This window comes from Urocampus carinirostris, chromosome 1 (assembly GCF_059441175.1).
Source record: "Urocampus carinirostris isolate Australia breed hairy pipefish chromosome 1, RoL_Ucar_1.0, whole genome shotgun sequence".
NCBI lineage: Eukaryota > Metazoa > Chordata > Actinopteri > Syngnathiformes > Syngnathidae > Urocampus > Urocampus carinirostris.
Window position 1 is genome coordinate 359969 of NC_142349.1, and position 24316 is coordinate 384284.

Genomic DNA, 24316 nt, shown 5'->3' on the forward strand with positions numbered 1-24316 from the left:
GGATGTTAGTGGACATCACAGATAATTATGGTGCTGCTTTCTACTCTTGTGCTGTCGGGATGGGGCTCGGCGCCATTTGTCTTGCTCTGCTTGCACCAATGAAGTCTGGCTTTTGTCTAAAAGAAAAAGGTCGAGAGGAGGAGAAAACATTCCAGGATAGCGACTTGCCGGACTTTTTGGAAGTGGACATAACACAGGAGGAGAGCCCCCACAAAAAGTCTACGCCTGGAGAGTGCAATTGTGCTATATGAGCCCAAGACCTTAGGAGAGAAAAAGAAAAAAAAAGTACAAATCCACCTCACTGCAAGATTCCACCTAATTTCCATCACATATCCACATCTACTTACTCGATATTTTAATCTCAGTTGTCCCTCACTATGACTAGTTTAAACCTCAAAAAGAGATCAAAGACCATGCAGAGTGCATGGCTTCAAACCTTATTGGACAATTCTACATTGATTTTTTTTTTTATTAAAGTGCCAAATCACAAGAGGTTGTCCCAGGGCATGTAACCCAAGGAGCAGGTCGAGAACCACACGGCACCGAAGCCTGTCATTAGAAAACATGACACCAGGCTCAAGTTTTTTGCTTATGTTCAGGCATGCCTCTCCTTCAAGATTCTGATTTTAACCCAGAAAAGACTGGAAATAATATGCCATATCAAGTTTATTGTTTTAGTTTCGGGAGTGTGTATGATGAAAGAAGAAAAAATTGAGTGAAACTCAGCCTGTCTTATGTCTGAGTATTTTATGTATAACAGAGATCCCTTGGTTTTCGCGGTTAATGGGGACCGCCCGCGAAAAATGAAAATTCTCAAAGTAGCGTCGCACCTTCGTAAAAGTCCCCAGAGGGTTAAACATACCTCGAGATGACGTCATCACCCACTGAAAGTATATGACTAACAAAATAACAATAGATCAACAAATAGTAACACATTGCAGTTGAATGAAATGTTTTATTAGCATCATACAAAAGTAAAATAAATTTGGAGGGCTTCTCCTTTCGGTGTAAGAAAGCCATTTAGAGAGCGGCTCGCTAGCTGCACGCTAGCATTGGGTGTCCTCAGATTGCTGCGATGATTAAAATACAACTGTCCCGAATACAGCAGTTTTCCACGAGTTGTAGCTCCAGGTCATCTGTTTTATGGTTAATGGAGCTGGTGTTGGCAAGATACAGGGTCTGCAGCGGTGGTTGAGTTTTTAGCATAGCCGTTAGGAGGAGGCCGGACGGGCGCAACACTCCAGCCTTCTCTCAGATTGTGGAACCTGATATTCTACGGACCACCAGCTGGTGATCCCCATTTCGTTCAGCTCTTCTGACATTCCTCAGAATCTAATTTAATTAAAGAATTTCCTTTCAATGTAACGAGCCGCTAAAACCTAGCGGTCGCTATGCTCCTTGTTTGTTTAAAAAGGCAGCACCCGCCCACTCTTTGACAGCTTACACCAAATTATCAGTCGCGTGCACACTCACCCAACACAGAGCACTCACCTAATCTGCCCACTGAACACAATGCACAATGTAATGATAACAATAACGACAAAATCAATTCAATTACAAATCAGTGTGGAAGTGAACCAGCTATAACCGTAGCACCAAATAGCAAGGGGTCTCCATCATTCTTCAAATCAAGCAATGGATGCAGCCATTAATGGTTGGCTGAATCTGGGTGCGCTTGCTCAGTGATTTTGAAGGCTTGTTGTTTGGAAATGTTCACAAAAGCCTTACAAAAGTCATCACGTATGTTTTCCTAGTTTTTAACAAGCATCTGTGCAACTTTAACTATTTACAATTTATGTACTTTAATTGACCTTGTTACATGACAGCATATGTTTTTGAAAAGTCAACAAGATCCGTGTAATCCGTTTAAAATGCTGTGGATTTCGGTACACCTGCTGTTTAGAAACAGTAAATTTACTTTTTGTATTTTACCAATGCCAACCTGTTTTTTTGTCCCCAGGCCTCTAGTAATGGGACTTACTTTAAGAAAAACTGCATTGGTAAACTAGATGAAAACACATTTTATGCAAATGGTCAAAGAAAGATAATGCCCCTCCTTTTCGTGGCAGTGAAGTACACGATCCTCTTTGTTGTCTGTGTTTACCTTTTCTACTGTTTTGAATGGTCGATTGTTCATCTTAGTGCCAATTTTGTTTAAACGCTATGTCTTTTTTTAGTTGTTTTCTTTAAATAAAAAAATGGCAGAAATTGAGAATTGTGTCGTGTTAGTTCAAGGGTGTCAAACTCATTTTAGCTGGGGTCAAATGCTTGAAAAAAAATCACGGGGCCAGACTAGAAGTTTAAGAGAGAGCGCAGCTAGAGATGGTGCAAGAGAGGAGAGTAGGTAAGAGAGACTGAAAGAGTTAGAGCATAATAGAGAGAGAAAGGGAAACAAGAGATGGATAAGATCAAAAGAATGAGAGAAGCAAAAAAGGCAGACTGGGTAAGCATGAGCAAGGGAGTGAAAAAAATGAGAGCGTGAGAAAGAGTAAGTGAGAGAGAGAAATAGTGTGATCCACCGTTCAGATAGCGTTTCCCAATCAGGTGCTGTGGAATGCTCTGCACCCTGAGATTCGATCTACAACCTCAGGGAACTGTTTAAATCTAGGCTTAAAACACACTTATATTCTATAGCTTGTGAATGATCTACATACCTGTCAACCTGTACGTTTTTGCTGTACAAAGTACGTTTTATGCATTTTAAGACGTGTACGACGTACAAGAAAATCTACGGAAAAACGCAAACGGGTACCATCCGGTAAACACCAACTATCATGAAACGGCAAATCAATCAAGTCTTACGAGTTCGCCATGGTAGTCTCTAACTCAGTATCGTTTTTTTTCCGTTGCAAACGAAGCGAGCGGTATGATGCTACTGCGCGCATGTGTCGCCTGGGGATTTCCCATCATGCATCATTCCGAAAAAAATATATATATATATAAATGGTGTAAGATTATTTAGTAAGGGAAAATACGACAGTTTGTACAGGCATGGAGCCGTGGAGGTTGACGGGTATGGACCTATATTTCATGTTGAAAAAAATGCGTGTATTGTTCATTGCAGCCTGGTCATCCACATCATGTGCGGCCCTTTTTTAAGGTTTCCTCATTTTCCTCATGTTGAGGTTTTTGAGTCTTTCCTTGCCCTCGTAAAGGTTTTAGATCAGGCGATGGTGTAATAATAGTCTGTAGTCTGTGCAATAATTTGAGATAAAAGAGAATGTGAAAGGGAGAAAAGAAGAGAAAAGTAATTAGATAAAGAGGGAGATAAAAATAAAATGGAAAAGAGAGTTTAAAGAAAAAGAGAAATAATGCTACTACAGTTCATTCTTATTAAGTATCCTTATTCTGTCGGGAATCTCCCGATTGAAATGCTTTTTTCCAGTCTACCGCCACCAGATTAATTTCTCCCAATGTCCAGATGGAAATTTATCTCACTTTGAGGACTTTGTAGAAATCACAGGCTCAATCTTCCATATATTGCACTTAAAAGACACCGTAAAATATTTACAGTCTATATCTACCATTTGTTTATGCATACACCGAGTTTGCGGTTCGTTGATAAAGGCTACCTTGCCTAAACGCAACTGCTACGTTTAAGTCGTGAGGTCATTCATTGCTGCACATGTGATTTTGAAAGATCAGGCTGGATGGCAAAAATACTTTCCTTTTTTTCGTAACAGTGATAAAGGTGACACGTTTGCTATTTGCACACTTTGTTCAATAGACTTTAAGATCACACACGGAGGAATAAACACTGTGAAAAAACATGTGAACGCTTCTCAGCATACTCAACAATCTAGCAATTGAAGAATTCCCTCTTTTATAACAAGTTCGAAGAATAACATCAGTGATGACGGCAAGAGCTGATGTTTGCTTGTTTCATAGATGAGCATAATTTGCCGTTTAGCATAGGTCGGAGATAATTTTACTGAACTTGTGAAGACAGGGTTCCTTGATAGTGAAATAAGACAATAAAGAGGGAAAAATGCCTTAGTTTATTGATGATTTTCCTTCATTGAAAAGATGCATCAATTTGTGGCGCCGCGGAGGGGGGGTGGCCGCTCGGGGAAATATTTCAAAATGCTGAAACTTATTAGTATTACAGTTGCTTTGCGAGTAGTGCCTGGATCGGGTGACACGGAGTGGACATATCTAAAATTGCAGCTTATTTGTCTCTTGCGCTTCTCTCAGTGTTGTCTTGTGGCCCAGACTCAAACCCTTAGCGGGCTTGATCCGGCCCATGGACCGCCTAGCTGCAATGAGCAACACAACATATACAGACGCTGCCTTACTTACGAATGAGGTTCGTAAGTTCAATTTGTTCGTAAGTTGCTTCAGTGCTATATTTTGTTTAAATTTTAGATAAGAATGCTTATGGTTTGTATAGGTAACCTGTATTGTTTTGTACTAAAAAAATAAACATTTCATAAAATAATTTGCTCTAAAATGATAAATAAAGTTTAACTCACTTCTGGAAGATGGGCTTCAAGACTTAGGCTACTTCCTCCTCAGTGGTAGGAAGTAGCTGAAAAAAAGCGATCCAACCATTTTCTCAACCGCATCAAGCTTTCTTATTCCATCTTCATTTCCAAAGAAACGACTCGCCTCTTCTTTACACTTTACATCAACCATATTGAATGGATGCACGAGATATTAAACAATATATATATATATATATATATATATATATATATATATATATATATATATACAGTTGTACAGCTTGGCATGGCCAGTCTGTTCTCTGAGAGTGTTCCTCTCCGCACAATCAGAGCAGCCCCATGTAGATCCTTCTTCAGATGGGTTACAAAGTCAGAGTGACAGTATAATTGGTGATAGCATGTTGAAACATAGGGCAGCACAGCGGCGCAGTGATTAGTGCATGTGACGCACAGTTCTGAGGTCATGGGATCGAACCTTTCTTTGTGGAGTTTGCATGTACTCCCCTCGCTTGCGTGGGTTTCCTCCGGGCACTCCGGTTTCCTCCCACATTCCAAAAATATGCATGTCAGCATAATTGGCCAGTCCAAATTGTCCCTAGGTGTAAATGAGCGAGTGAGTTGTCGGTCTCGGCGTGCCCTGCGACTGGCTGGCAACCGGTTCAGGGTGTACCCTGCCCGGAGATAGCTGGGATGGGCTCAAGCACCCCCGCGACCCTACTGAGGATAAGCGGTACAGATAATGGATGGATGTTGAAACATGATGTCGACACAAGGTATGTTTGTTTCAAGCTCTGTAGGGTTGTCGCAAAAGGTGAGCTTTTGCAGCAGTTGTGGCCACTTTGCTTTGGGCTGAGAGGGAAGGGTCCTGATCGTACCTCCCAAAGTTCTGTTAAACTGTTCTGTGACACCATTTCCAATGGGATGATACAGAGTCGTATGGGATTTCTGTGTATGTTACAAGATTTGTCAGTTTAGTTTTATTGTAGTCAATAAACCTTTTTGCGGAACACTAAAAGATCGTGGCTTACCGTTAGCAGCGTGCTTGAGACTGCTATCAATATCTGGATTTTGGACATAAAATTAAAGTTTAATGTACATCAGATAAGCTGGTCTGTTTTTAACATAGCCAACAAAAGATCACATCCAGATTCTAATTTCTCTTTTTCTTACTTATAGTTGAAACAGATTGATCCAAATTTGTGAAGTTTAGATAAGTTGGGCATCTAAATTAATGGTGTTTTATTTGTGTGCCTGCTGTAACACCTGTTAATCACATAGGCTGATGTTTGTACCGCGAGCTCCATCGCTCACTTGGTAATTCACTGTGTAACAGTAACCACTACCCATGCTGTAGGGCACAGGCGTCAATCAGGCGGCCCGCGGGCCAGATCAGGCCCGCTAAGGGATTGAATCCGGCCCGCGAGACAACACTCAGAGAAGCGCAAGAGAAAAACAAGCTGCAGGTTGAAATATGTCAACTTGATGTTGCCAAAGCCAGGTGCCTCTCACAAAGACACTGTACTTGTCTTTATCTCTCTCCCTCTCTTTCTTTTCCACCCCTTTTCTCCCACTTTATCTCGGTCTCTTTTACTCTCTGTGTCCCTTTTTCTCCTCCTTTGTTGCTCTCTGTCTCTTTCTCTCTGTGTCTCTTAACCTCTTTTGCTCTAACTTCCTTTTTTCCTTTTCTCTTTCTCTCTTCATACCCTTCGCGCTTTCTTTTCTCTTTTCTCTCCATCTGTCTTTCTATTTCTCTTTGGATTCCTTTCTTCTTCTCCCTTTCTTTTCCCCCTTTCTCACTACTTTTTATCTTTTGTTTCTCACGCTCTCTCTCTTTTTCTTTCTTTGTCCCACCCTCTCTCCTTTTCCCTTCCTCTTATTTATTTATCTCTTTTTCTTTCTCTTTAATCTACTAATCCGGTCCCCGAGTTAAAATGAGTTTGACACCCCTGCTGTAGGGAGTTCAACAACCTCTCTCCACCATCCCATTTTGATGGGAGGAATAGGGTGCAGACGTCTCATGTCTACTCTTATTCTTGCTTAGTAGAGATTGGAAATCACTGCTTGTAAATTCAGAGCCGTTATCTGAGCGAATATATTTAACTTCTCCGTAAGGTGCAATATCTGCTAGGATTTTTTCTGTAGCTTGTGCAACATCACCTTTTGACTTGAGAAAATACACAAACATAGTAGCCCAGTAGTCGTCTGTAAATGACTGGTCATATTTGTGAGCTTCTATCCTTACATTTTTTCATTGGACCAGCTTGATCAGTATGACCCCAATTGTAAGGGTTTCTAAGCTTTGGTGTTGGGGTCTGTATCTCTTGTCTGAGTCAATTTTCCTTGAGTACATAAAGTGGAAGCTCGGTTCTCGACCATAATCCGTTCCAGAACCCTGTTCGAAAACCGATTTGGTCGATCACAGAAAATCGTTTTTCCCATTAAAAGTAATGTAAAATCATTTTAATCCGTTCCAACACCCTGATTGTTTAGCAAGAACGTAAACATGAGACTAACCCAGGCTAATCGTACGTTCCCGTTAGCGTAATCTTCCGTACGAAAGATTGCGCTAATATGAACGTGTAAAAATTTAAAAAAAGGATTATGAATAGGATTTCTTACCTTTGTGGTGGACGGTGGGGAGAGAAAAATCATCAAAAGTTTTTCAACCTCTTCCAAAACTTGCGGCAGTTGCTTGCTTATAGCGCTAACTTCCTTAGCCGCATCACTCGATTTCACAGCCTCCTTATTCTTTACTATCGTATTGATAGTAGATTTAGCCATGCTGTATTCACTAGAAAGATCGGAAATTCGAACACCTCTTTCATATTTAGCTATTATGTCTTTCTTAAAGGCAATAGTTGTACGCACTACCCTTCTTTTTTCACCTGTAGCAACTTTGCTGCTTGCACCAAACTTCTTCGGAGGCATAATTAGGGGCTAAAACACCTGTACGCCGCTCAGCATCGCACCCTAGCGTACCGGCGTTCGAACTCCGATTTTTTGACCGAACAGCGAAGCAAGAATTTCTCGAAATTTTTGGTCGAACACCGATTTGTCCGAACTGAAAGGCGTTCGAAAACCAAGTGTACTTCACAAAACTAATCTGGCTTGACTGTACGTCTCATAATTTCTATACCTTTCACTACACTTTGTAACTTTTTCATAATTACAGTGACCCAATATTTCATGCCAGGTTTGAATGTCTTGACATTGATTACATTGATCAACTGCATTCAACTGAACAGTTGACGGGTAAAACAAAGTTCCACTTTCATGAATATCAAACCTTCAAGCATATATATTCCTCATGTAATCAGCATTAATCACAAAATAGGGGAACAGATTGGTTATGACGATTTTATCAATGATTTTGCATTAAGGAAAGGCACAAAGGTTTTAATTTTCTTTTCATTATACAACTACATCTTTTCCTTAATGTGGTTTCAAATTTGTGTGATTTCCTGTATAAGAGTATATGTAAATTTTATTATTTTATATCATTGTTCTCTTTACAATTTTTGATAGATATTTGACATTTTTATTCATGTAGTGTATTTGTATTTATCATTTAAGCATTGTTTGATATTTTCATTTTTTATGCACATAGTAAATTTGTATTTATTATTTAAGCATTTTAATAAATATTTTTATTTTTTATGTATGTAGTGATTTTGTATTTGTTATTTAAGCATTTTTGATAAATCATTACCACTTTTATGTATATGGTGTATTTATATTTTTTTTATCTGAGCATTTGTGATTTTGACAAATCTACATCTTTCATTCGTTTTATCCCCAGGGGGAAAGAGAGTAAATACTGTACGGAAAAGGACCGAACCGAGTACTGAGCCCTGCAGAACCCCACAGGCAACACTAATAGGCAGAGATCATATCATCATTGTACTTGGAGGTGGTCTCGCCCAGGGAGTACCGTAAATTCCGGACTATAGAGCGCACCTGATTATAAACCGCACCCACCACATTTCGGGAGGAAAACCGATTTTCAACATACACAAGCCGCACCTGTATATTAGTCGCATGCGCCCACATTTAAAAAATGCAATGCAAACCCGAAATTAACCCATACCCGATACAGTCCAAAAAACACAGCCAGCAAAGTGAACGGAAAATGATACCGGTACTTAAGATTTAATGCAGATCTGCAGAGTCCGGGTGCCCGTTGAAAGTAATCCAAGGAAAAAAGTGTATATTTCCAAAGGTAAGGGTGGGAAAAATATATATTCACTATTGTCGGCTGCGTCCACAAACACGTCTCACCTTTACTCCACTTCCCGTCAGCCCGTGTTTGCCCCCCCCCCCTTCTTTCTCATTTGCTCGTACAAAACATATTAGAATAAGTTTCTAAAATAAATACATTACAAAAATATACAGTTGCAAGTACATATTATACATGGTTACACATATTTACAAAGAAAGACGGTACACCGAGAGAGTTTTCAAAGCTTTAATAATAATATTATAACTTTCATCCCAAACGGTGCCTGTGAAGGGTAGCAAAATGCTACAAGCAACACGCTCGCAACACAGCAAACAGCTCTGTTAAAAATTTTAAAAAAACGTACAGGTAGTAGGCACGGTAAACCGTCCTCATCTTCCTCCTTATAACTGACATCATCAAAGTCGTCTTCCTTCAGTATGTGAAAGAGACTTTGTCATATAGACGTCGTCCCACGCTCCCTTATTCCAAAACACGCTAGCATCACGCTCGCAGAGTAAAGTTTGCGTGCGGTAGCTTTGATTCCTTCTATATCGGACTGCTCGTTTGCGTTTAGCTTGAAAGTTGCGTCATGTGCCTTTATTTTTACAATTTGCATGATGAGGACATGTCTACGCTAATTTAATTTGTGCACAAGCTAAGAAGTTGCAGTCTAAATCTTACCTTTTGTACTGGAGCGCCGCTGGCGGCCGTTAGAAACAATTACATAAATTGCCTGCATCACTGAATAAGCCGCAGGGTTGAAAGTTTGGAAAAAAAGTAGCGGCTTATAGTCCGAAATTTACGGTAATTTAGAGTAGAACAGCTGACAGACAGATCATCTAAAATTATGAGTAAGTGATATACTTCCCCGTTAAAAGACAGATTAAACCCCTTATATTGTGATAGAAATCCACAACACAGTACTGGCAGTCCTGCTCCATAAACGTTTTGACATAAGTGTTTTGGGGCTGAGCACTCAGGGCACAGCTGTAAATTTGAATGAATAAAGTGTATTTAGACATACTACAAAAAACACAGTCAAACACTAATTAACAAAAGGGAGCAACAATATATTTGCACAAAACATCTGAAATATACAATAATAAAAACAAGGGAGTAAGTTGAAGCCCTAACTTTTAAGTGCCCAACCCCTCCTGTTACATGTTTTTCCTCCACTCAAAGGAAAATTTTTTTTTTGGGTTTGAACAAATTTATTGACACTAATAACAGAAAACAATCATGACAATCTCAACAGCAATTAAGCACATTCACAATATCATATAGGAAATAACAAAACGAGGAAATGGAGTTTCAAACTTATAACAGTATTTCCAACGCCCATAGCATACAATACCCCCTAAAATTCGACATATTAATCTCCATTAGTATATTTATGTTACGCCCATATTGTGAAGTCAGGTAACGGACGATCACTGCCACACGATGGCAGACGTCAGCATTCGAAAACATATCAAGGCTTCCTAACTCAAACGCGTCTTTAATGTTGTCATTTAAGTTTCCTTAAGCGACACCAATTGAAGTCATCGTCACACAAATCCATTGGGACAAAAGATTCGTACTTTTTATGCTTAACCTGAAGCGGCCAAGTCGTTTCCAAGGCAACGACACGCCAAAAGATTCAACACACTAGTACGAGATCCCTCCTGTGTCTGAAATGAATTCTGAGTAAGGAACACAGCTAAAGTGAAAACTTGCAGTCTATTTTCTTGTTTCCCCAGCGCTCATCAATGCTTGATAGTTGGGTACCCCAAAAAGGGAGGGGGGATATTTAAAGCCCCTGAGCTCACCCTATCTAACATGTGAAGGATTTTGTTTCCATTTCCACTAGAACTGCAGAAGATAGCAAGGTGAACGAAGGCCAGCAGGCGAAATCCGGCAAGTATACCACTTTATTGGAGTGTGGATTAAGAATCAGGAGCCAATTTTCGTTACAGAGCTTTAGTGGTGCTGTCCAGTTTCCTCTAAACTGCGCACTGGCCAGACCTCCGCGCACAAGAAAATCTATCCAGAGCATTAACATCGGAACTCGGAATTGCTCATACAGTAGCAAAATTACAGCAGAAATTACAGTGCATGCAGCTAAAACAACCCATGTTCCATTGACAGTGTGTTTGAAACGCAGTATTTTTAAGTCAATGTTCGTACGAAATTGAGTAATGTAAGCATGCATGTTAGCTGGAGTTCTTTGACTATATAAGCGGCGAGGGGCATTATTCTTTATCACCAAGACATTAAGATACAAAGAGACAAGTGTTGTTTACTTTAATTTCCCCTTGCATAGATAGACTGTGTAGCTTAATGGCCGTGTTTACTCCGTGAATAGAGGGCTCCGCGCTTTGTGCTAAAATAGTAACACGGCTTCGTGCCGCCATCTTGGAAGTCTGTCGATTACAAGCGGTGATAGCGAGAGGAGCAAATATTTACTCAGTTTGTCTATTTATTTACTCAACTAGCTTCGTTTGTGTACGGATTTTGTCCATCAACACTATGGAAAACTACGTGGAGAGTTTAGACAAGCAAGCACGCGAGCGGTACGTTGCGAAGTTGCATTTTATTGGAAAATTGGATCCCTACAAAATTAAAAACAAGGACTGGAAGTCTGATCCCGATTTGTTGCCGTGTGTGACTTACATCGAACTTGTTAACTATCTTATTTTCCACCCAAGTCCCTTTTGTGAACTGAAGGATTTTCAAAATTACAAAAGTATGGAAGCCTACGACAGATTCTGGTTGGGTTCGGGATGTGTCCGTGCACACAATATTTAACCTAGCCATACTTGAATGGTGTCGACAGATGTACATGAAGTACACATGTCCCATAACCTTTTTAAAATTTATTTCTACATCATAAATAATTCAATTTACCTGTCAGAAAGTGGTCAGAACAAACACGAACACAGTCAAGCTTTGGCAAATTCGACCGGTTGATAGCTGCCAGCCACATTCGTCTTCGCCGTTCACTTTTCTCCTGAGCTTCAATCCCCTGATTGTAAACACACTTCGGAAGTCTAAAGAAGCCCTTCCCACCCTTTTCCCCTCGGCTACAACAGCCAACAATAACGCACAATGTAGAATCTAACTGGTTCGCTGAACAATAATAATGAAGTGAAAAGCTTTGTGGACTTCCAAAACGGCCGCCAGCAATGCATTGTGGGTAAGTCTTAGGACCTCGAAGCACTCTATACGTCAATGTTGTTGGATAGTTTCCATTCATTTTTCGAGAACCGGCTTTTTCGGCTCGGCTCACCAAAAAGAGCTGGCCCTTTCAGCTCCCAAACTGCTCTTCAGATTGTTTTTTTTGTTTTTGCTTAAACCCATATATTAAATATCATTGTGTAACAAAATACACAAATTGACTTAAATGCGGGGAAAATAAAGCAAAAAAAAAAAGAAAAAGAAGTCAAAAGCTAAGAAGGAAACTTAAAAAGGAAAAAAGGGTAAATAGAGGAAAAGCAAGAGAAATAAGTAAAAAGCAGGGGAATAAAAGAAAAAACATGAAAATAAAGAAAAAAAGAAAGAGAAAGAATTTAAGAAAAATAGGATTTAAAAAAAATACAAAAAAGCAAGGAAACAGTAATTAAAAAAATCCAGAACAATGGAGAGTCCTTTTGGGTTCTCTCTGATCAGTCTTGAGTTGCATTTAAATAATTTGCAAATAAATCAAGTCAATCTTTTGCTAACATTGTACTTCCACTAAAAAGTGTGTTGAAATACAGTTTTGTATTGTGCAACCGACTAAATAAATCCCCCCAAAAATATTATTATAGTGTAACAAAAGCTATTTTTTAAAAAATGGCTCTCATGTAAAAGGTTGTTGTAAAAATAGACGTTTGTGGGCCGTACAACCTTTCCAATAGTACATTAGTCAATTCATTCAAATGTGAACAAGTCATGTTTATTTGTATAGCCCTTAATCACAAAAGAGTCTCAAAGGGCAGCACAGATAAAAGACAATTGCAAACTATTATCACAGACTATGACACCATCCCCTCATCTAAAACCTACATGAGGGCAAATAATAGATAGATAGATAGATAGATAGATAGATACTTTATTCATCCCCGTAGGGAAATTCACACTTCCAGCAGTCTACCCCGTTGTTTATTAACAGATGAACATGATGCCCTGGGGGTGCTTGTAGCGAAGTGGATGACGTCACGCCAGTCCAAAAATTCGACATTCCTGCGGCAGATGGAAAACTTTTCTTTGTGAAAATCCAGGGATACACCACCTCGTGTTAGCAAGTCCGCCTCCTCTCCGATTCCCCCCGGCTTTCGTGTCTCTGTTTAGCGGCGTTGAAGCCGGATTGCTCCGGGTAGCTACACGCTAGCGTCCGGAATACAAAACGTGAGCCACGTTTCCGCAAAACACAGCAACTGCGCTCCCTGTGCGCTTCGATGTTTTCCACCAGCACTCGATGATCTTATTTGGTCGTGAGTTCGCATTTACCATGATTACGGATGGTACCGAAGACTTATAACGCCGCTAGCCGCTTCGCTAGCTCCGGCTTTTCCTCCACGATAGGTCCCTTCATCACGCCGGCACGAGAATTCCCCAGGGCAAGGAGTTGAAATTCCTTGAATACACGCATTTCTTGTGCGTTAAAACCCATGTCCATAGGATAGAAGCAATCCATAGTGTAGTTGTCAAAACGGGAAGAAAAAACACCGAAGATAGGAGCAGACAATAAAACAACAGGGCAGCTGCTGGAAAAGGCAGCCGCTCGTGGCAGCGCCGCTTTGATATACACATATTACATAATTACACATATTACATATTAGCAACATAAACATAAAATATAGATAGATTATAGATTATTCATATGCTATAGAGTAGAAGTGTGTTTTAAGATTAGATTTAAACATTTCCACTGAGGTTGCAGATCGAATCTCAGGGGGAAGAGCATTCCACAGCACCGGGGCCCGGATGGAGAATGCTCTCAAACCTGCAGATCTCTTCTTGGCTCTTGGGATCACTAGTAGACCAGCGTTTTCAGAGCGAAGGCTCCGGACCGGAACATAGGAAATTAAATCTGAAAGATATGAGGGAGCAAGTCCATGCATTAATTTGTAGAATACCAATAGAACCTTATAATCACATCTTAAGCTAGCAGGGAGCCAATGCAGGTTAGCTAAAATCGGGGTAATATGATCAAACTTTCTTGTCTTAGTTAAAAGCCTCGCTGCATCATTTTGTACCAGCTGAAGGCTCTTGATTTTGGACTTCGGGAGACCGGAGAGTAGTGCATTGCAGTAATCGAGACGGGAAGTAACAAACACGGGAATTATAAACTCCGCATCTGACTGAGACAGCATAGGACGAATTTTAGCAATGTTGCGAAGATGGAAGAAAGCTGTTCTAGTAATATTCTTCACGTGTGTTTGAAAGGACAGATTGGGGTCAAATATGACACCTAAATTTTTAACTGAGTCATTCTGGGTGGTATTACATTTGTCAATGTTCAGAGCAGTTTTTGAGAACAAGTCACGGCATTTAGATGGACCAATAACTAATATTGCTGGAAACTCAGCAAAATGTAACTCGATTCAGGTTTTGCCGGTGGTTTTGGTTTGCATTAACCACGATAACCGAGGTCCCACTGTATTTGCTAATGATTTGGTTGCCACACTTGGAATTGATGTTGCTTACAGTTAATATTCAGACTTTTCGTGATTGCTCTGACCTGTGGAAGATTAGGGGGACCATTGTTGCTGAGCAACCAGTGTCTGGTGGCTGGTTAAGATTTGATTTCATTTCACTTAGTGCAGGGGTCTCAAACTCAATTTACCTGGGGGACGACGGTGCTAGGATCAGGATGAGGTTGGGCCAAATTGGGTTTTCCCCAAAAGCTCTGATAAAAACGTCCCACCATATCTCATTTGTATTTTTCAAAAGAATTACATAAAATAAGCTCTAAAATTAAAAAGATTAGGTATTCATATGTAACTTAATCAATCAGTAATAAATGAATCCAAAATGTGGTGGGCTATATTTACATTAAAATTACAGTGTGTAATATTTGACCACTTGATGTCACTGTGTTGTCTACTGCAACCAAAAAGCACAAGGAACTACTGAGGCTCAAAGTGACAAAACTGCAACATTTTTCTTTTTTTTTCCCGAGCCTTTTGGAAAGAAAGGGAAGGAAACACATCTTAAAAAAGATAAGGAATACATATTAAAAATCAAATTAAAGAAAGGGAAAAAAGGAAAAAGATGAAAGCAACAGAGCGAAAAAAATGATGGAAAAGAAAAAAGAAATGAAGCAAGGGAAAAGGAAAGTTAAATGAAAACCTGTGAAAAAAAGAGTAGATGAAAAAATAGACAAAAAGGAGCAAGAAAAAAGAAGAAATGACAGGAGAAAAAGAGAAAAAAAGAAAGAAAAAAGGGAATAGGATAAAATAGTATTTTAAAAATGCACATTTATATGGTCGTTTACAAATTTTACCTATTTTTTTAATCAATATATTCTTCAAGCAAATTATTTTTTCTTTTTACTTTTAGCTTTGGTATTAATGGGGGGCTTAAACTGTCATTCCCTTCTCCATATCACTTTTTTTCTGTCCATCCATCTATCTCGGTCTCTCGTTCTCCTTTTCTCAATTGTTCTGTTGTTCCACCTTTGTTCTCTCTAATTCTCTTTATTTCTTTCATTCTTTTCACTCTCTCTTGCTCTGTCCTCTAGTCCCCTCTCCATTGTTTTGTCTCCCTGTTCTCTCTCTTTCTCTTTTATTTAACAGTTCGGCCCCCGTGAGAGTTTTATCCCATATGTCCCCCCAAGTTAAAATGAGTTTGACACCCCTGCACTGGACAATACAGTGCCATCTAGAGGTCAAATAAGAACACAAAATAATTTTAAGAGATCCACTCTGGCAATTACGTTTTCACTTAAACTGTGTTTGAACATCCCAGGTGCTAAAAAAGGCTACCAGATCTCCCAAATCCCTGGATTGTCTCCAGTCATCAGTGGAGTCTGTAACGAGGTGAAAATTGGAAAGAGGATTGGAGTTCTTGACACCGATTCCGACTACGTCAAGCTTGCAAAACAAGGGGGACACAAGGGTACTGACAATTTTTGTTTGATTGTGACATCTTTCTCAATTTGTGTACGCTATAAAAAAAAAAGATATATTAATAGAGGCTTTTGGCCCATTTTAACTTGTATAATTTCCGTGTTAGTGGTTTTTAAGAACTTTGTAAAGTAAAAATTAAAGTAAAAAAAAATGAATACACGCTAATGAACAATAAATATGAGAAACTAAATATACATTTAAAAAAATCTAAATAAAGGGAAAATTAAAACTTAAAATAATGAAAAATACGTGTATGTATACACACACACACACACACACACACACACACACACACACACACACATACATACATACATACATACATACATACATACATACATACATACATACATACATACATACATACATACATACATACATATATATATAAAATATGGATTTAAGCATTCTCTGCGCTTGAAAAACAACATAAAATGAAAACTTTTTTAAGGATTTTGCTAATAATAGGCCTACACATCCTTTACTTTTGCAGGACTTTTGTCATATGATGACACACGTGCACCGAAGAACAGCTCATTTGAGTCTGCAGATGAGCTGTTGGTCGCTCCGATAGAAGCTTTCGGAAAACTCAGGTGTGTCCTGTCAGTCACCAGTGATGGCCCATTCCAGGGCTTTAAAAAAGAGCTTTCAATGGTATTTTCTTCTGTTTTACCGTCAGTGTCATCTGCACAAAAGAGCAGAAAAGCCGAAATGCGCCTTCACAGAGGGCACTACCTCCTTTTTGGACAGACAATATGTCTGCCTGGGAGAGAGATGATGGCAGTCCTCGTAAGGAGAAGGTAAACATTATTGCATACACTGTTAATGCGTTCACTTGTCTTTGACATGTGTTGCACTTTTGTAGTACTTGAGTAGTATTCCATGTAATCAAAAATGTTGTAGTATCACTAAGTTTACTGTAGTTTTATATTTGTACTATTTTGTGTAGTATTTCAGTAGTTGTATTTTTTTGTAGAATGTTGTATTTCTATCGTAATATTTCTCTCTTATTTCTATAGTATATTTTTTGTAGTATAGCTGTAGTATTATTGTAGTTTTACAGTAGTTGTATTTTGTAGTATTTCTATTGTAATATTTATGTAGCAATATTTTTGTAGTATTGCTAAGTATTTTTATAGTATGACCTTAATTTTATTTTGTGGAATTTTTTCTCCAGTACTATTTATGTAGTATTTGCATCGTTTAATTTTTGTAGGATATCACTAGTATTTTTGTAGTTGTATTTTGTAGTATTTCTTTTGTTGCAATATTTTTGTATTATGGTGTTAGGTAGTGGTATTTTTGTGAAATTTCTGTACAAGTATTTTCATACTAGTATCTGTATATGTATACAAGATAACTCATTGAGAGTTATTTCTCAACAGAGCAAGACAGTTCCTGATAAAGCATTGGTGCAATGGCTGACAGTCAATCACGATGATGGTGGGGGCAAATTCAGGAGGACGTAAGATTTTTTTGTTATATATATTTATTTTGTTGCTCGCGAGAGGGCGCTGTTTTATTGTAACAGTGAATTGACGGCTCCTACGTATACATATCAAGTTTTTTAAGATCTTAGGCCCAAACCCTAGCACATAAAATGAGAATAATTACGTTCGGGTTATCTACACATGAGTTATTGTTGGTTTATTTTTCCTTGTGGAGGATCTGCGCAGGCAGCATGCACGTCGGAGAATGCACTCATCGAATAACCCAGAGTCCTCACCAATAAAATATGAAAATTTTAGTTTTCTACGGGCTCTGTCCCTCAAATCAAGTTAATTTGTAGAGTTTGGGCTGATTCGTTCTTTAACGCATGCTGGGGTTGGGCTCTAATTTTTAAGCCCGATCTTACCTCTAAGACCCTAAATCGTGGCATTGGGGCCAATCGAAGACCCCAGGATAATAATTTGAGCCCTCCGCTTTAATATGAAAGTTAAAAGGGACAGGGTGTATTATTTTCCCACTAGATGTCGCTGTATTCTGTCATGCTATCGGAAACACGTGCTAAAAGCATTACGGAAGAATACAATGTACGGGCAGCACGGAAGCTGGGTGGCTGGCGCGGAGAGGTTCTGGGTTCAAGTCCAGCTACAGCAGCCTGCCCGTGTGGAGTTTCCGCCGGGCACTCCGGTTTCCTCCCACATTCCCAAAATCATGTATGTCACGTTTGTCCCTAGGTGTTAATGAGCGAGTTAGTTTGCCTGTCTCTGTGTGCCCTATGACTGGCTGGCAACCAGTTCAGGGTGTCCCCTGACTACCGCCTGAAGATAGCTGGAATGGGCTCCACCACCCCCGTGACTCTACCGAGGATAAGCAGTGCAGATTTTGGATGGATGGATGGACAATGTATGGACAAAAATGCACCTTAATACTTTGGAAAAGAGGAGAAATGAGAAAAGAAAAATTAATAAAAAAAACACACACAAAAAAAACAGAAAAGAGATGAATGGAAAACACTTCATTATTTCTACTTTCGTATTTTTATTCCTTAAAAAAAATCCCTACTTTTTGTTTTTCTTTGAGAACAACAAGGTAAAATGGGAAGAAAAAGGCTGCTCACTTTCAGTCTCCCTAGTTTGTAATCACATTTGGTCTCATTCTTGGTTGCACTACACTTTACAGCAACATCTATTGGAAAAATATAAAACACTGTCCCTTTTTTTTTGCGGAAAAACCCATTTGGCTCAACCTCACCCGGACCCAGCTTTGGCAGCCCCCACCTCAATGACTTTGACACCACTGCTCTAAGGCCAAGTGATTTGTGTTTGAGTCATAGACTCCATTTTGGTAAATATTATGGGGATATTATGGAGATTTTTCTATTTCCCCCCATAGTGTATCTACCAACATTCTATTTGAGCGTGTGAACATTTTGTTAAGTATAACTCTATTCTTCTTACAGCGTATCCAACAAAAAAACCTCTCCAGTCAACATGTCAAAGCTGTTAAGTTTTGGTTACGCAGAAGACGACAAGCCACCAACTGAGACATAATTTTTCCTTTTTTCTAATTATTTTATGATTATTATTATCACGTGGAAGGGTTCAACAAGAAGCTTTTTCACATGTATTTAACTACAAACAATAAAAGAGCTTGGAACCACACTCAATCAATTTATTGATACATGAGTGGGGATTTATTCAGACAACTGGTACCAGCAGGCGGTGGTGAGCCGTCAGGACCTGCAAGGCCTTCTCTGCTGACCTAGAAAAATCGGAATTATGTGAGATTAAGTATATTTTGCCCATGAATATTATTTCAATAATTCCAAATTGTGGGTCAGCTTCCTTTCATTGCTTTTTTGCCTGGTTGCACTGCCTCCAGATGTGTATTTTCATATTTGACCATCAAAGAGATCAGACCCAGCAGAAAAAGCTAATGTTGTGACTCATCCATTTGCAGAAACTGTAATAATAAAAACCTCATCATCCAGTCCAGCGTGAATGTGGAAATCAATCACATTTCAGTCAGTGCTGTCAAAAAAGAGCGTGTGCCAAATGACCTATTTACAGCACCTGTGAGGGATAATTGCCCTAGCTGACCTCACCCACAGAACCGCCCCTACAGGAAGCGACTGGACTCTTAAGCACTGTAATACAAATTTGAAAACCCTGATTTTTTTTAGTCATCAAAAGATTATTTATCTGCATCTGAGTGTCTTGTTTATGCCAGGCATTGTTTCACTGCATGTTTAAATGTATTTTTGCCCATTATGAACAACTAGAATTACTATAATAATTATATTCGACCAATTCAAGATGTTTATTTTGAAAAGCATTAACAGGAACTCACTGGTCCCAGGACCTGCCCCTGGTGACTGTGGCCTCATCCCACTTTAAAAAAGCCACGCAAACAGCTTTCACACTCTTCACACGCGCACAAAGAGGTGGCCTCCCGGCCTGTGCCCCTTGGGGACAATGGTGACTAAGAAATCCATGCCTTGTCTCCACAGCCAGGAAACATGGCAAAATCCAGCCATGTTTCTCCCTTTCCCAATCCTTTGGCTGAAAAAGGTAAGAGGGTAAAGAGACTTCCGGTGGCGCTATGAGGTAGACGGCAGCACGGGAAGTAGCTCTGGCAAAAATCACTAAAGACTAATGTAATACTTACTAGGAGAAAGACAGAAAGGGTACAATTTGTAACTCATACCAAAGAAAAACATTCAACAAAACATGGAAAACTGGCGCTAAGGAGAAAAAGATCAAGGGAGCAGAAGGAATGTCACCGGTCGACGAGGGACGCCACTCGGCCATCCTCCATGGAATCCGTAAATTAAGGCAAGAACATACCGAAGCAGCCAGCGAGAACAAGATTGCCATAGCAAGACTTGAAAAAAACATCGAAGAGCTTCTGGAGCGCACTGTGTTGCTGGAGCGGAGGGTGGAAGGCATGGAAGAGCTACATGCTAACGCAGAAGAGCAAACGACACGACTTGAACAATTCACAGCCTTCCTGCTCCAACAAAACGCCAAACTAGCAACAAAGTGTGAGGACTTGGAGTCAAGATCACGACGGAACAACATTTGAATACATGGCATTCCGGAGGGTGCAGAGAGGAACGACACAATCGGCTTCATAACAAACTTCCTTAAGTCAAACATTCCGACAACGGGACATATGGATTTGCGCATTGAGAGGGCACACCGCTCACTGGTGAACAAGTCTCAAGGTAAAGCACCGCCACGGGCATTTATCGTACGTTTCACTGACTACAGAGTAAAAGAATCCGTGATGAAAGAAGCATGGAAACAGAAGACAACGTACGAAGGCAAGACCGTTTACTTCAACCAAGACTACACGGAAATTTAAAAAAAAAAGGGAAACAAGTAAGGGACGTCATCAAAAAGTTAAAGGAAAAAAACGTAAAGGCACAATCCCCATATCCCGCCCAGCTGAAGATGTTTTTGGACTCAGGAATAAAAACATTTTCTACACTGACGGAGGCAGCAACATTGCTAAAAGAAATGGGGATCGAAGTGGAAGAAGACAACACAGAGACATTTCAAAAGATGTTGTCAAAGAACATTTGGACCACAGTGACCGGAACGAGAGGAAGGCGAAGGAACACTCCCATCACAGAAGGTGACTTACAAGCTCTCATGGAGCAAAACAAAGCTAAATTCTGATTTGGGGTGAAGGAGTAAGGACCATTTCTGCCCTTTCTTTTAAGTATTCAATAAGTTAGAAGTAAGTAAAATTATTATCTTTAAAATAAAACAATATATATATATTTTTTTGTATAGAGCTACACTAAAATATTTAGTTATAACTATGGACAACTGTACAACAGTTGTTCACGCACTGAGTGCATATTTCCAGGAGGGTAGCCACAACTCTCTGATTGGACTCTTGGAAGACATGTGTTTTTGTTTTTTGGGTGTGTTTTTTTTCTTTTTGGTGCGGTATTATGTGTGCTTGTTAGTAGTTTGCTAGTTAGTTGGTTTGTTTTGTCAATGGAGGTGTTAGTAGTTAATATATTGTTTTTGTATGCTTCAAAAATCAGTGGGACTCAATACAAATCATGAGCAATCTATTGTTTCATATAATGTACATGGGCTAAACCACCCCATCAAGAGAAAGAAGATATTGAATCAACTCAAGACACTGCAAAGCTCAATAGCCTTATTACAAGAGACACATTTGACAGAGATTGAACATAAGAAGCTAAAAAGAGAATGGGTGAACCAGGTGTTTTACGCCTCTTATGGTAAAAAAAGGGGAGTAGCAATTTAACTTGGAAAAGGGGTGGCGTTTAAAGTCGAAAAAGAAGTGAAGGACAAGCTGCGGTGATAATGATTATAGGGTCAATGGCCGGTAGGGAAATATCAATAATGAATGTTTATGCACCAGTTGAGGAAAAGGGGACATTTTTTTCAAGTATTAGCCAAAGTAATAACCAACTGTGCGAAGGGAATGTTACTTATAGGATGTGACTTTAACACTGTACAAAATGGCAAAGTGGACAAATATCCATCAGTACATGGAACAAATACAAAGAGGTCGAGGATGTTGAATAACATAACTAAAGAATTGGGATTGATAGATCCGTGGAGAGAGAAGAATCCCCAAACTAAAGACTTTACTTTCTATTCAAACCCTCATGGCAGCTGTTCAAGAATTGATTTCTTTTACATTTCAAGACAACATGCATACAGAAGTGGAGTGTGGTATAGAGAATATTACTATGAGTGACCATGCTCTAATTACTTTGAAATTAAGTTTAGACAATGAAACACATTTTAGGTATTGGAGGATGAATGTATCTCTCCTCTCAGATAAAAACGTAGTACAGGAAATAAAACAGGGTATAAAGGAATAATTTCAAATCAATGACAACGGTGAGGTTTCTCCATCAATATTATGGGAGGGAGGGAAAGCTGTAATAAGGGGGGAAATAAGTGAAATATCTTCCCGACTGAAACAAACCCGATTAAAGAACCAGAAGGAATTGGAGGATAAGATTAAGGAGAAGAACATAAAAAAAACAAATGAATCCAGATTACAGGTATTAAAAACAACCAGAAGCAAATTAAATGAACTTTTGACAAAGCAGAAGGGGCTCTGCGTTTTGTGAACCAGAGATATTATGAAATGGGCAATAGAGCCAGTCGATTGCTAGCCTTCCAACTTAAAAAGGCCTAAACAGATAGAATTATATCACAAATAAAACATCCTATCTCTAAGTATTGCAGAAGCATTTGCAGATTATTATAAAGATTTATACAAGGACTCAGAAAATGACTTGGATAACTACACGGCACAAAACTTTTTGGGAAAACTACATTTACCAAAAATGAAATCATCTTGAGGAAAAAAAAGAGGATGGATTTGTGCACAAATAAAAAGGATTTTAGGTCAGTAGAATGCGTTTGTCTTGCTGTCGGTCACCCCTCTTAAGGGCTATGACGAGGGTAGATAGAAAGAATGAGGCTTATTCCTTTTATACCTGTCACAGCAAAAGCTGCAGTAAATGGTTTATAGCCACAAACTATTATTTGAGGGTTGGATTGAAACAGACGTAGGACTACTAAGGGCCTCGGTAGAAAAGACAACTTAGAAAAAAACATATTGGTTTTATTTAAGAGAAAAACAGTGTGAGAAAGAGAAAAGGGAAAAGAGTAAAAACAAAAGTGAGAAAAAGTAAGAAAGGGAGAGGGAGGAAAAAAACCCAGAAAGAAAGAAAAAACGAGAGCGGGAGGGAGAGAAATAGAAAGACAAAAAGAAAGGGAGAAAGAAAAAGAAAAAGGGCAAGTAAGAGAGGGAAAGACAGACAGCGAGAAAGAGAAATAGAAAAAGAAAGGGAGAGCAAGAGAAAAGAAAGGTAGCGTAAGAAAAAAAGAGAAAGAAAGGGATTAAGTAGAAAGTAGGGTTAAATTGACTCAACCACAAAAAAACTAATCTTACCAGAAATCCGAAGGGCCCAGCTCTGCTGAACTATATATCAGCTGTCTTAGGGGCATACCTGTCAACCTGTACGTTTTTTGCCGTAGAAAGTACGTTTATTATGCATTTCAAGACGTGTACGACGTACAAGAAAATCTGTACGGAAAAACGAAAATTTGTCAATTATGGGTACCAACCGGTAAACACCGACTATCACGAAACGGTAAATCAATCAAGTCTAACGAGTTCGCCACAATAGCCTCTATCTCGGTATGTTTTTTTTCGTCGCAAACAAAGCGAGCGGTTTGATGCTACTGTGCGCATGCGTCTGCCGCCTGGGGATTTCCAATCATGCATCATTCCGAAAAAAAAAAAAAAAATGGTGTAAGATTACTTTGTATTTTGTAAGGGAAAATATGAGTTTGTACGGGCATGGAACCGTGGAGGTTGACAGGTATGTAGGGGTCACCCGGGAGCCAGTGGGCACCAGGTTAGAAACCCCATCCATTATCTGCAATGCTAATCCTCAGTATGGTCGCGGGGTGCTCGAGCCTATCCCAGCGGTCCTCGGGAAGTGGGCAGGGGACACCCAGAACTGGTTGCCAGCCAGTCGCAGGGCACACAAAGACAACTCCCTCCCTCATTCACACCTAGACCGGCCAATTAACCTGACATGCATGTATTTGGAATGTGGGAGGACACCGGAGTGCTCAGAAGAAACTCACGCAAGCACGGGGATAACATGCAAACTCTGCATAGGAAGGCTGATAGAAATGCTCCCCTACTTATGAGCATTCGACTTACGTAAAATGGTAGATATATTTCGAAAAATATCAGGACATTATTGCTGTAAGTTTTTGTATTGGGTGCACCTTTTTCAGAGTACAGGACAGTAACGTAGTGCTTCTTTCTGCCGCTACCGGCTTGTGGCGCTGTGAGAGTTTACCCAACATCCACCCCGAAGAAAAAAATCTGCTTCCTCTTCCTAGTTCATGTGTAAACATTCTATGCTGTCTATGTCTATACTATCTCCAGCTCGCTAAGAACTTTGACATTTTTATTGTTTATCTCGTGCATCCATTCAATATTATTGGTGTAAAGTGTAAAAAAGAGGCTAGCCGTGTCTATTAAAATGAAAGTGGAATAAGAAAGTTTGATGCGGTTGAGAAAAA

The 24316-nt window shown here is 39.5% G+C and overlaps 3 protein-coding genes across 11 annotated transcripts in view; 2 read left to right on the top strand and 1 right to left on the bottom strand.

The window, feature by feature from the left end:
- The window catches only part of slc16a6b (solute carrier family 16 member 6b), an 18568-nt gene extending 16353 nt beyond the window's left edge, over positions 1-2215 (top strand). For all 5 annotated transcript variants that reach the window (XM_088329617.1, XM_088329609.1, XM_088329585.1 and 2 more), the window contains one exon: positions 1-2215. In XM_088329617.1, coding sequence (XP_088185743.1) covers positions 1-251 — 251 coding nt within the window. In that variant the 3' untranslated portion in view covers positions 252-2215.
- The window catches only part of gna13b (guanine nucleotide binding protein (G protein), alpha 13b), a 58276-nt gene continuing 34895 nt past the window's right edge, over positions 936-24316 (bottom strand). For 3 of the 4 annotated variants that reach the window (XM_088329828.1, XM_088329755.1, XM_088329665.1), the window contains one exon: positions 936-24316. This exon is cut by the window's right edge and continues 7793 nt beyond it. The gene's annotated coding sequence lies outside the window, so the exon portion shown is untranslated. The other variant, XR_015849858.1, reaches the window with a different exon arrangement.
- LOC148373186 (uncharacterized protein C7orf57-like) lies at positions 10190-18865 on the top strand. 2 transcript variants are annotated; one of them, XM_088330072.1, is made up of 7 exons: positions 10190-10350; positions 10514-10560; positions 15598-15747; positions 16252-16351; positions 16438-16558; positions 17144-17223; positions 17939-18193. In XM_088330072.1, exons 1-7 carry the CDS (start codon positions 10340-10342, stop codon positions 17943-17945), a joined length of 516 nt encoding a protein of 171 aa, XP_088186198.1. In that variant the 5' UTR covers positions 10190-10339; the 3' UTR covers positions 17946-18193. The 2 variants fall into 2 exon arrangements, with proteins under 2 accessions (XP_088186198.1, XP_088186129.1); XM_088330003.1 differs by lacking the exon at positions 17939-18193 and adding an exon at positions 18664-18865 and having other exon boundaries at positions 10191-10350.

Excerpts from the sequence above, each read along its gene's own strand:
- LOC148373186 (XM_088330003.1), top strand. Across the intron at positions 10,561-15,597 it reads AGGCCAGCAGGCGAAATCCG|GTGCTAAAAAAGGCTACCAG; the intron begins GCAAGTATACCA and ends TGAACATCCCAG. Across the intron at positions 16,352-16,437 it reads GAAGCTTTCGGAAAACTCAG|TGTCATCTGCACAAAAGAGC; the intron begins GTGTGTCCTGTC and ends TTTTACCGTCAG.